We start from the raw sequence: 13,147 nt of genomic DNA on the forward strand, positions 1-13,147 counted from the left end.
TCTTTCAGTTATCTAATTCTTCCTTTTGCTGCATCAAATCTGCTGGTGAACCACTCTAGTGAATTTTTCATTGTTATTGTACTTTTCAACTTCTGAATTTCCAGTTGTTCCTTTTTTTATATTTTGCCTTTTTGTTTGATGAGACTTTGTCATCATAGCTTCCTTTGCTTCTTTAAGCATGGTTTCCTTTAGTTCTTTGAACATATTTATAAGGGTTGCTTTGAAGTCTTTGTCTATAAATCTGATGTCTGAGCCCTCTCACTGATAGTTTCAAACGATATTTCTAGATCCCCTCTTCCCTACCAGGCTAGTTTTGTTGTTTTTGCTTGTTTACTGTTTAGAGACTTGACTAGACCAAGTGAAGTCTGTTTTCTCCACATTCCAAAACTTCTGATGTGACTCCTTCAAGGGGAGGGTACAGCCTTAGACATGCAAACAGAAACACAGTCACCTTGCAATGTTTGTGTTGTGATCACACCCATCTGTTAGGTTTCACTAATTGCCTGCCGGTCACTCTGTTGTTTTGAACAAAGTCTTGGGCACATATTGCTCTTCAGTTTGATCCAATTAAGTTCAGGCGTTGGTGATTTTTGAGGTTTGTTCTTACCCTGCGACGACTCTTTTAAGTTGTTTCTTTCTCTTGTTCTTTCTAATAGGTTTGCTGATTGACACTTTAGCTTATCCTTCTCATGAATCTGTCAGCCTCCTCTGAATTGCTTAACACCAAAGCCTCCATTGTTTTTAAGAACATTGTTAAACTTGAACTTCTCTATACTGTTTCAAATAAATACAGTTTCTTCAGAAAGAGGTTCAGCATTCTCTGTTTTTAAGGTCTGTCTTTCCCTCTGGACAAAATCTCCTAGGCATGGCTCTGGGGCTTGAGGACGAGGACAGCGGCGCCCTTCTCTAAGTGATTCCTCCGCTTTGCAAACTGAGTAGGGGTGGTAGCGTCTGGTCTTCTTGGCTTGCCTTTTTCAGCACGGGACCTCTGACCTGCAAATGAGGTCGGGGGAGGGATCAAGGCCCCAGGATTCTCAGCTTACCTTATTAAAAACTAAAAACATTGCTGAAAGAAATTAAAGAAGATCTAAATAAATTGAAAGACATCCTCTGTTAACAGATTGGAAGACTTAATATTAAGATGTCAGTACAGCACAACAGGATCCACAGATTCAGTGCAATCCCTAACAAAATCACAATAATGTTTTTTGTAGAAATAGAAAAATCCACCCCAAAATTCATGGAATCTAGAAGGAGCCCCAAATAGCCAGCATAATTTTGAAAAAGAAGAACAAAGTTGAATGACATGCTTCCTGACTTCAAACGTATTACAAAGCTGCAGTAATCAAAACGGTGTGGTACTGGCATAAAGACAGATATAGTGATGCAGGACAGAGCAAATTTCCCCAAGTGTTGGTGATGCAAGACGGGGCAAATTTCCCCAAGTGACTGGGAGACCAAGCCCTGTACTAAGAGAAGGGGGTCCTTCGGAGAATGTAGAAAGAATTCAACACACATGCCAAAGTAGAAGTCAAAAGGAAAGTTTATTAGAAAAGGGATAACACTCCACAGACAGAGTGTAGTCTCCTCTCAGAGGCAGAGAGCGGGAGGGACAGTGAGAGAGACACAGAGTAAAGGCACTGAGAGGGACAGTGAGAGACTGTGTTAAGTTACTAATAGGGACCCTGAGTATTTAGGGAGTTCAGTTTATATGTCATTCTTTAGTTCTTATTTCCTTTGATATGGACATACAGTGAGGAAAGAGGAGAGTATGTAGTATGAAAAGGTAAGAATATGTAGAGTGAAAGGCCTGTTGGCAGTTCCCAGCCATTAATCCTTAGGTTTTCTATGGTTTTAGCCATAGGGAATGACTGTTGGCGCCTGTTTCCCCTACACAGGTGTGGAGAATGGGTCGTTAGTAATCCAGCAGAAATCTTTCCTTATTCTGAAGATGTCCTCCCGGCCTGGCTGCAGGGCTCATCAGCATATTACAGTCTCTGATTGTGGCTTGATTTAACATTTTAATTCTCTTGCCTCTTCCCTACATTAATATAAACCAAAGGAATAGAATAGAGATCCTAGATTAAAAAAAACACACACATATGTGATCTAATGATTTTCAAAAAGGGTGCCAAGACTATTTAATGGGGGAAAAGGGCAATCTTTTCATCAATTAGTGGTAGGAAAACTGGGTATACACATGCAATAGAATGATGTCGGACCCTTACCTTATGCCATATACAGAATTAACTCAAAATGGATCAAAAACCTAAACATAAGAGCTAAAAGTATAAAACTCTTAGAAGAAAACATAGGGGAAAAGCTTCATGACTTTGGATTTGGCAGTGATTTCTTGGATATGACACCAAAAGCACAGGCAACAAAAGAAAAAATAGATAAATTGGACTTCATCAAAATTCAGTCTACTAAATGGGAGAAACTATTTTGCAAATCATGTATCTAAAAAGGGACTAATATCTCAACTAATATCTACATATATAATTCCTAACACTCAACAACCAAACCCAAACGATACAATTCAAAAATGGACAAAATGAATAGATATTTCTCTAGAAAAGATACTCAGATGTCCATAAGCACACAAAAAGATGTTCAACATTATTAACAGCTGTGGAAATGCAAATCAAAACCACAATGAACTACTGCATATCCAGTAGGATGGTTATTATAAAAAATAAGTAAATAAATAACCTGTTGGTGATGATGTGGAGAAATTAGAACCCTAGTATATTGCTGGTGTATAAATGGTACAGCCACCTTGGAAAACAGTATGGAGGTTCCTCAAAAAATTAAAAGTAGAGTTACAATAAGAACCAGCAATTCCACTTCTGGGTATGTACCAAAAGAATTGAAAACAGTGATTCGAGTAGATAGTTGTACATCCATAGTCATAGCCATACTCACAGCACCAAAAGTTAGAAACAATCTGAATTTCCATCAACAGATGAATAGATAAATGTAGCATGGATACACAATGGGATATTATTCAGCCTTAGAAAGGAAAGAAATTCTAACACATGCTACATTATGGATGAACCTTGAATATACCATGCTATGTGAAATAAGCCAGTCTCAAAAAGACAAAGTAATTACATGATTTCACTTATATGAGATACATAGTCAAATTCATAGAGATAGAAAGTAGAAGGGTGGTTGTCAGGGGCTGGGCAAGGGAAAAGTGGGGAGTTAAGTGTTTAATGGATACAGAATTTCAATTTGGGAAATTATTCTGGAGATGGATGGTGGTGATGGTTGCACAACAATGTGAATACTTAATGCCACAGAACTGTACACTTAAAAATGGTTAAAATGATAAATTGTGTGGCATGTATATTTTACCACAATTCACAAAGAAATAAAAAAAGGAGTGAGCTTTCTCTTCCTCTTCTTTTCCTTTCTCTTCCTGAACAATTCAGTCCAAAAGCCACTGGGCAAGACCATGAAAAGTAGGCATCCATACCAGAGAGTGGATCAGGCTGCAACACCGCAGGCCAAGCATGGCGAGGGGGACCCATATGGGGGCAGCCCAGCAGTCATAAGAACATTGAGATAATCAATGAATCTTGAGTGATGTCTGTAGAATAAAGGGCAACTAGTAATTTATCAATCGTAATTTTCTGATTTGGGGGAATTGTATAGAACATCTTTGTTTATGCGAAATACACGCTAAGTTATTTGGACCTGTGGGGCAGCGTGTTTGCAGCTTATTCTCAAGTGGTTCAAAAGAAAATATTTCTTGTGTTATACTTATAACTTTTCTATGAGTTTGAGATTACTTCAAAATAAAAAATAAAATCCTCTCCAAAAAGTTTTTAAAATTAAAACTAAATTGTTGAACTGTGTTGCATACTGCTGAGCAGTCAAATAAGACAAAGCACCTTGAAACAGAGGCCATCGGAGACCTTAATAAGACCAGTTTCCAGTGTACAATGGAGATAGAGGTTGAGGATGAGACAGGTGACGAATGGAAATGACAGATTCAGACACCTTTTTTTAGGAGTTTAGCTATGAAGGAGGAGGGAGGGCCCTCAAAAGAGGGATCTGGAAACAATGACATATACTAGGGATGTTGGAAATTTTTAAATGGTGGGGGCTGGGGGGTGGTTGGAGAATTTCTGTTTTCAGATATTTGAAAACGATGCAAGTCAAAAAGATGCTTTGTTTTTTATCTTTAGAGGGATGAACTAGAACCAACATTTACAGAGAAATGGTTTTGACTGAACATTAGAAAACATCTTGACATGTCTAGCAGCTGAATAAATTTTAGTTGCCTCATGAGAAGTTTGCCTCCTGTGACAAAAGTGGAAAACGAGACTGGAAAGTCAGTGTTTCAGCCCACTTCCAACCCAGTTCTTGAATGTGACTCTTGTATTGACTTAGGGTTGAGACTAGATGGACCTCCTGCTCCCACTGCATTCTCAGGCCTATTGTCACATGAGTGTTTAAGTAGGAGTTCTTAGCCCTTTCTGAAATCTTGAGTATAATAGGACATTACCAATTCTTGGGGTTCCACATCTGCTTGGGCTCTGTAGTGCTTTAACCAACGATGTGTAGAAATTAAAGAGGAAAAGACTGAGGGTTCACAGGAACCTTTAAGTGGGTTTTTTGGTTGTTTATTATGCTTACCACAAGTGTAGATAATTTCACATTTTGCAGTGACTAGTATCTCATTTGGTTCCTTAAATATCACTCTAAATGGATCTGATTAAAAATATGGGTGGGTCTGATTGCCCACCTGCAAACAGGCCAATGGCCACAAAGGTATTGTGTGGAAAATGGAGTACAGTGCTGTGTTCATTATGCTGAGAGAGACACCTTTATGCATTGATGATTACAGCAGCTCGAGGGAATGTAGAATTGCTTGTGGGGATCATCTTTTGTTGTTTTCCTACTTTTTCTTGGAGCCTATTTTTTTTAGAGACAGCATATTTGGAAGTGAGAAGGGTAAGAACAGTAATGAGGCAGGGTCTCCTACGATTTTATATTCATGGAATAAATCAAACTGACATTTTTTCTTATGTATTTAGGAAACTACATTGTGAAAGGAGGAAAAAATAGATCGTTATTAGCAGATAGGTGGGAAAACAACAGTAATGTTAGTTCTTGTGGCCTAAAAATAAGTAATAACTGGGCAGGAAGGAAGAAAGAAGAGCAGAGAAGGGAATGCAGCTTAGAACAATGAGTTTCTACAGAAGCTCTCTGGCGGCCAGGAAAAAAGGCTCTGTACCTTTTGAGTGTCTGTTGAATGCATGGCCCTTCATAAAATTACTATAAGATTTCATCCTATATAAATTTTTAAATTGATTTTTAGGTTGTAGTACAAATATGCTTTCTTATAGATGTGTGAAACAAAAACGTGGGCATATGTAACTAAATTAACCCACAAAATTAATAATGTGAGATTTCTGAGGTCAAGGAAGTTGGCACAAAAGCCTATTCTCAGAGATGGCATATCTTGATCTTTAGTTTAATGATGTATTTCTCTCTGACCTCAGGAAAAACCTGTGTTAAATTGCTAAAAATATTCTATACCCTTTCAACATCTTCATACTTGGTTGTTGAAACATGTAAAGACTCAACTGAATAAAAATACAAGCTTTGAAAATTAATTTTGCTCACCAGTCATATCATCCCCAGGAATTTACTGGAGAAATAAAGAAATAAATTTGAAAATGTCTTTTTTTTTTTTAAATGTCTGAGCTTATTGGTTACTCTTAGAAAATCTCATTTTTGACTGGACTCAGAGGTAGAAGCTCTCAGAGAGGATGCCCTACATCTCTCAGCATTCTGTTCCTGGCACTTTTCTTTGGTCTCCTTCATTCTCTTACCTAAAAGTTTAGTGTATTCTATGGCCTCTTCTTTATTTTTCTTAGTACACTTTCTTCAGAACAACACACTGACATTTGTGTTGCAGAACACGTAGAGTAACACGATGCTGAATAATGGGGGCTTTGGTCCTAGTTTTCTTTCCTTCTTTGCTTAAGGACTTCCTCACAACACAGTGGCGGACATCATCTCCTTTAGACAGAGATTGAAAAGTCTTCGGGTTCTGCCAGCTCCTTTGGGCCCCAGGCAATGAGGCACAGAAGTGAGACCAAGAATTTCTTTCTCTCTCTTTTTTTTTCACAATGACCAAGTTGAGAACACTCAGATTGGCATCCACACGCAACCCCAAACAGATTTGTGCTTTCTTTCTCCAGTCCTCCTTGATCTGTAACGGGAATGCCTCTTACTCAGTAGCAGGCAGACACAGCCATGGGTCAGGACACCCTGCTTCATAGGGAAACCTTTTTTGTTGTTCTCACCACTGATTCAAACCACATAACCCTACCATTCTTCACCCAGAGTGTCAGCAGCAACTTCTATGGCCATACACGTCTCATAATAGGTACGAAGTTTGTGTTCATCGTCCACTTCAATGAGTCCTGGCAGCCAATGTCTGGGAAAGAGATGTTCAGCTTCATCCTGAAGCAGTCGACTGCCTCCGAGGGGCCACAAAAAGGAGGATATTTGTCTTGCCTTTAAGTAACATCATTGATAATAGCCTACATATCTAACTGCAAAAGAATGATTAGGTAAATTATGATACATCAACTCGATATGTCATAATTGTGCTTCCATTAAATGAAAATTATGAGAAGATTAAAGCAAAATGGGAAGATACTGCTGTGCTGCTTAGAAAAGTAGGAAATGAATATATTTTCAGTAGATGCAGAAAATTCATGTGTCTAGGGGAAAAGACAGGAAAGGAGACAAGTCTAGAGTGGTGGGTTGCAACTGAAGGTACAATTCCCTATTGTAAAGCCATTTGGCATAAATAAAAACTAGTTTTTAAAAATGTATTCGGCTTTGAATTGGGCATTTTGCCAAGGAATAGTTTGGAGCATGAGACAGTGGGGTGACAGTTCTGATGTGTCTAGGGGAAGTATAGGCCTCTGCCCCCATATTGTGCCGACAGGGGAGCAGAGCTCCACTTCAGCACCAGACCAGCTCCAGGCATATCCCAGCACCCATGGGAGCCCTGGGGTACATCGAGGACATGCTGAGAGGGAGAGCTGCTTCAAGTCCACTTCCTTAAAGACCCCTACACAGGATCCCTGACTATCAGGTCCTCTCAATAGCTACGTGTTTGAGGTCAGCCCGGTTCTTAGGATTTCACAGCAGAACGTACTCTTGAGATGATACATTAACGATCTCTTCCACAGCTCCATTCAGACAAGTCCCGCCCTCATCAAATTTGTTTTCCTTTTCAGAACTCTTGAGAACAGACACTTGGACTCTCCTCTGTGGGTGTCCTTAGAGTTGCAGACATCAGGCATCTCCTACTGGCTAACTGAGACTTCCTAGTTGCCACCTCTTATGTCTTGTGTCTCAAATGGAGCTTGCCTGCCGATTGTCTCACACACCTACCTTCTCATGGGCTCCCATGTTAACCAGCTTCAGTGTCTCTCTGCTGTTCACTTAGGTGGGAAGTCCTGGCACCATTTCTATCCTGTCCTCCAGCTGCCATCTGTCTGCCTCGGCACTGTCTCACACCCATACTTTGCTACATTTACACAGTCACTGTCCCAGTAGGTCCCTAGTCTTGGCCTTCCAGCTCTGTCTCTGTAGGGCAGTGTTAACCTCCCCATGGAGACTTCCTCAGAAACTTGAGTCTGACTCCCCGTTCCTGAGATAGCAGACAAGGACGCCTTAGTTGGAGCGCTTAGGGTCTTCTGCTATCAGGTTCCAACTTGCCTTCCATGCTCCATCTACTCTTTACTCTCCTGTAAAGCTCTGGGAGCTGGGCTTTCTGGATTGTTTACATTTTAAAAATTATTCTCTGTTGCTATATACAAAATAACAAGGGCATGGTGCTACATTCTGTGTGGGAATTAGGCACCAATTGTCTTATTTAACAAAGTTCATCCTATTGGGGAGATAGGGAGCTGCTTTTTAAAAGGTACTTGCTTAAAGCATTACTGCTAAGTAAAACAGGACAAAACGAAACAAAAGAGCCCTATCTATGACAGTAGGTTGTTTCCATCTGCACATGGCTGAAATACCATTTAGAGACAGAGAAAGGGGTAGGGGTGGGGAGTGGGTGGGCACCTTACAGCTTGATATTAACCAGTGAGGAGGTGGACAAGGACAATGGGTGGTTGTTAAGAGTTTCTGTTTTCTTTATATCCTTTATTCTCAAGTTACAACCTCCCCCTCATTCAGTTCCTTTTTTAAAAAATGTGATACTTAGTTTTTTGTTTTTTCGTATGCCTCTGCAAAGACATTATCCAAGCTTCTTTTTCCCCAGTCACGACAAAAGGTACACAATTGTGTTTTTGAGTTTTTGAGAGGCCTGGCTACTGTAACTATCCAATAAAGGCATAACCAAGAATTGAGCTTTCACATTCTGAAAATAAAAATGTGAAAGGAAATGTCATCTGATTCATGTATCTGCCCTATAGAGATGTCTTTCTTTATTCTATCCAAGAATTTCTTTAATAGTTCTATCAAGAAAACAATATTTTGATTCTGAAAAGTGGAATTATGTTTTAATAATGTTATAAGGTATCTAGCATGTCCCACTTCATTACAATTAACTTTCTGTCTGCCCTGTTCCAAAGAGGAGTAGAAAGAGAATTTTTTCCAACATGTTCAAGAGAATAGATATGAAAGGAATAAAAGAATTTAAATGTTTTAGTACGTGTATAAAAGACAATGTTTGCATCATAAAGTTATTTTCTAAATCCATTCGGGTATTTTCGATGTAATTCTTTAAGCAGTCAGATCTTTTAAATGTGTTTGAGAAACAAAATAGTCACAATTTAGGAATAATTTATTGAAAATACATGTTATTCCTCCACACAGTTGAACAATCTGTCCAAAGCAGTCCACGTGGGACTTTGCCTGTGCAGCTCTGAGTGGGAATCAGTACTTTCTTTGTTCGTCACTATGGAAACAAGTCAGCCTATCCTGAATGGCCTTTAGATCATGCAGAATGATGCTCATATCTCAATATAAGTTCATCACAGAGCAAGCTGGCACTGACATCTCCTTGCCTCCAGCTCTTCTGGGAGCCCAGAGTCATGCAGGAGCCACCCAGACGACTCTCGGCCGTCCCCTTCCTCAGCAACTTCTTCCAGGGCCGCCGGCACTCTGCCGCAGACCCCATCCTGCAGCTGCCACAAAGGCAGTGCTGCTCTGCCACTAAGATGCTTTCATCCTCCTCTCTCCAGGTGATGGTGGCGGTGTCCTCTGTCAGCTGTGCCAGGAGAAACCCAACTTGCCCCAAGAGAAAAAGTAAAGTTCCTTTTCTTCTTAAAGATTGCCACACCTTTGAGTTTAAATTTTAGGAATATGAAGAGGCTGTGCTGTGTTATACCTTTTTAAATCTTGACAATTCTACATTATAGTTTTTATTGTCTGTTGTTTCAGTGGTTATGTAGTAGGAGATAAAATGATTGAATATTTTATGTTTTTCATTGAAAATATACTTTTTGAACAAACCTCATCCCCTTATAAAAGATCTACTTTGATAATTTCCTCCTCTTCGTGACCAATATGATATGTGGAAACAATGTATGAAAGTGTTTTCTATGGTAAGAGATAGTGCACTTAGATGCAGTTTAAATGGTTTTAATCCTGACAAAATGAAGAGTTAGCACCGGTTTTTCATCTGCAATCCTGAGATAAAATGGAAGCTGTTTCCCCGGTCACTCTTGTGTATGGAGAGTGGAATTTTGAATCTTCCCTACCTTGTATGTTCTAGGAAATTCAGGACGTCCAACACCAAAGTATACAAAAGTCGGAGAGCGTTTACGGCATGTCATTCCTGGACACATGGCCTGCTCCATGGCATGTGGGGGCAGAGCATGCAAGTATGAAAATCCAGCCCGCTGGAGTGAGCAGGAGCAGGCCATTAAGGGGGTCTACTCATCCTGGTGAGTGACTGTCAGTCTGTGGTAGGTCTCACCTGCTGCTAAGTAGGAAAAGAGGATGAAGATGTATGTGGTGCCTGGAGGCAGTAGCTGTGGAAGAGGGAATGTGGGGCTTTGAAGTTGTGACCTCAACTCCTATCCCTGGCCTTGCCACTTAATGAACTGTGTCCTACTCATACAAGCATTCTGAACCTTAATTTTCTCATCTGTGAAATGATAATAATAAAACCAACTCCATGGGGTCTTTTTCTAGTTAAGTGAAATAATGTATGTAAATACCTTAAAGAAATGGTAACTGGATAGCTCTTAAATTTCAGAAATTGCTGGAAATAATATAAAAATGTGCTATAAATTTGAGAAATTATGAGGTATGTATGTAGTTTTCAGTTTCATACAGGTTAGCTTTAGCCTTGTTTTAATTGGTTCCCATATTCTGTATGAAAGGCCCCATTTTCACACAAATGCACTTCCACTCTGTCTCAGTCGGAGTGCTACAAATTGCTGGTTCAGTGGACAATATAAGATGCTTGCATTGTTTATGGTATGTAAGTGTAATTCACTCATTATTGAGTTATACTGCTTTTTATTATTAATAGTAAACTGACATATTTTTTATGTAGTGATATCTGAAAAGTTCTGATAATTATACCAAATCCCATTTGAAACACACTTAAGAGGAATTCAGTGTTTAAAGAATTCTAATGGTGAATCATTTTATATAGCCAGAATTTACAGATTAGATATTTGTCAACCATCTTCTCTAACTTACAACCTGTACCTTTTCATATTGGATTTGCTGGTGATATAGTCAGGGGTCCACTGTCCCTGTTGTCCTCAGATCGTATTCTAGTCTATCACTGTCTTTCTTAAAGAATGTTTGAGAAAGCAAACACTTTTCCTAAGGTGTGGTCAGATAAGTAAATTTCTAATAATGTAGCTTAAGGCCACATTAATATTTTTTATTTATTGCTAACTAAACCATCTGAGTCTTTTTCATCTCTGCTGCTTTCATGTTACATCTCTCCTCATCTCATACTAAGTACCATAAAATTTTGGGGGTCCCAAACCTTTGGGGTCCCTGTTGAATTTCAGGCATTACCCCAAGGGGAAGGGTGGTATCTTTTTGGATTCTGCTCTGTTCATTTAATGTCACTGTTACTTCTCTCGGGTTCATGTTACTCACAATTTCTGATAGACTGCCCAATGTATCTTTTACAAAAATATTGATGAGAAATTGGACCAAAATGGAGTGAAGCCAAAGCCCTAATGAGGGACAGCCATTTGCTGGATCTGTCCATTCAAACATTCAGTAAACATCCATTTGGCTACAGGCCAGGCACTGTGCTAGACACTTTCAAGTTATTTCATCTTCATAAATTCTTGTGAAGTAAGCATTAGTAATGACATTTTATTGATGATATGATGTGCTACACAAATAGCATTTGAAACCAAGTCCAACTGACTCTGAAGCTCCTATTTTTGGCTAACTTGCAATAACTCAGCATTTATTCATAAATGCTGGAGGATTTTTGCTAAAGACTTTACATCCATGTCATATTGAATTCTCACACCAACCCTACAAGGCAGGTGTTATTATCCTCATTTAACACATAGGAAGCTGAGCCTTAGATAACTCAGGAACTAGAAATGGTCCTCCTCATTTGGTTATTGACCTTTGGATAACTAATCTAGACTGTCACCTTTGCTGCCAACTGAGGTTTCCCTATCACATTCACTAGAATCTCAAGAGAGTCTTTGAAAACGCTTTGTTGCAGTCCGTAAATACACACACATGCCCTGGAATTCTTTCCAGGGATTTAAGCAGCTAAGATTTCTCAGAGCCCTAATCATAATGCAAAATTGAAGCTAGATTTATATAAGGAGATTATTATCACACAGAGTTGTCGACATCATAGAAAATGTAGGAGCCTAATACCTTGCTCGCTTAGTTCTTAGAGCTGGAACATTCTAGGTTTCGTGCATCTCACCAGTCCTTCCTCCAATCTGTAGGGTCACTGATAACATCCTGGCCATGGCTCGCCCATCCACTGAGCTCCTCGAGAAGTACCACGTCATTGAGCAGTTCCAGAGGTAAATGCCACATTGTTCACACACTTTAATAAGCTAACTCGTCTCTTTCGTTGCTTTTAACTTCAATGAAAAGGTGTTTTCATCCATAAAGAGCTTATTTCAAATAAGAAATTAAGATTTTGAGAATAATTAACAATGTTTTTTAATGCCAAAAGTGGTTACTTTTTTTTAATGCTGCTCCCAATATGACAAATTTTTTTCTCTTTCCTTTTAAGCCATGGCTTAAAAACAATCATCAACCTGCAGCGGCCTGGTGAACATGCCAGCTGTGGGAACCCTCTAGAACAAGAAAGTGGTTTCACCTATCTTCCTGAAGCCTTCATGGAAGCTGGCAGTAAGTCCTTCCACCCTCCTCTGCATGAGTTACCAGGGACAGCACTCAGAGACTTTTCTCTGCTCAGCTCTCAGATTAAAAAGGTGATAGAAATAAATCCTCACTGCATGGTAGTAGGGCTCCTAAAGCATGAAGATGGGCTAACTTTGGCTGTAAAAAATGCTACCATTCTTCTGTGCTATTGCTGTTGAAAATGTAAGCTTTCTTTTTCTTTGAGAGGAGTCTTAGGAAGAGACCCTGTAGAAACAAAGGTAACATTTGATCAGTGCCCGCATTAATTAACATTAACAGTATTCCAGGACCTGTCATCTCGTTTCATCCTTAAAGCAGTCAAGCAATATAGTTATTGTTTCTGCTTCACAAATGAGACCACGCAGACTTAGCAAGTTTTAATTTGCCCAAGATCACACAGCTTCACCACGGCAACAGGATCGGAACCCAGGACTCACTGATGCTTTTGCTGCTGCACAGTTTTGTTCCTGGGTAGGATGCAGGGATTCTTTAAGTGACAGTTCCAGAAGCTCCTTAGTCACGGGAACTTTGGGTAGAATCACACTAGGCTAGAAAGGATCAAAGCCATTGCAATTTTGGAACTTGATTTTAAGAAGCTCGTGTCTACCTATTTTTTTCCCACTAGGTGGAAAATTTGTATGTACCATCTTATGCCATTTATCAATCATTTAGATACATTTCTATGCAGGATTGTATGCTTTCCCTTCATAGTGAGGTGTTTTGGCATATGTTATTGACTTTATGATTTGCAGTCCTGCTTTTCCATAATTCT

General features: G+C 39.4%; 1 protein-coding gene across 3 annotated transcripts in view; it reads left to right on the forward strand.

Moving 5' to 3' along the window:
• The window catches only part of PTPDC1 (protein tyrosine phosphatase domain containing 1), a 54,482-nt gene that overhangs the window by 30,623 nt on the left and 10,712 nt on the right, over positions 1–13,147 (forward strand). Inside the window, exons 3-6 of one of the 3 annotated variants that reach the window (XM_025043170.1) lie at positions 9,237–9,300; positions 9,770–9,941; positions 11,949–12,029; positions 12,245–12,363. In XM_025043170.1, the coding sequence (XP_024898938.1) occupies positions 9,240–9,300; positions 9,770–9,941; positions 11,949–12,029; positions 12,245–12,363 (433 nt within the window). In that variant the 5' untranslated portion in view covers positions 9,237–9,239. Of the gene's footprint in view, positions 1–8,868; positions 9,301–9,769; positions 9,942–11,948; positions 12,030–12,244; positions 12,364–13,147 lie in introns of all 3 variants that reach the window. The other 2 variants (XM_025043103.1, XM_006903848.3) reach the window with 2 other exon arrangements.

The sequence above is a fragment of the Pteropus alecto genome, unplaced genomic scaffold (genome assembly GCF_000325575.1).
Source record: "Pteropus alecto unplaced genomic scaffold, ASM32557v1 scaffold260, whole genome shotgun sequence".
NCBI lineage: Eukaryota > Metazoa > Chordata > Mammalia > Chiroptera > Pteropodidae > Pteropus > Pteropus alecto.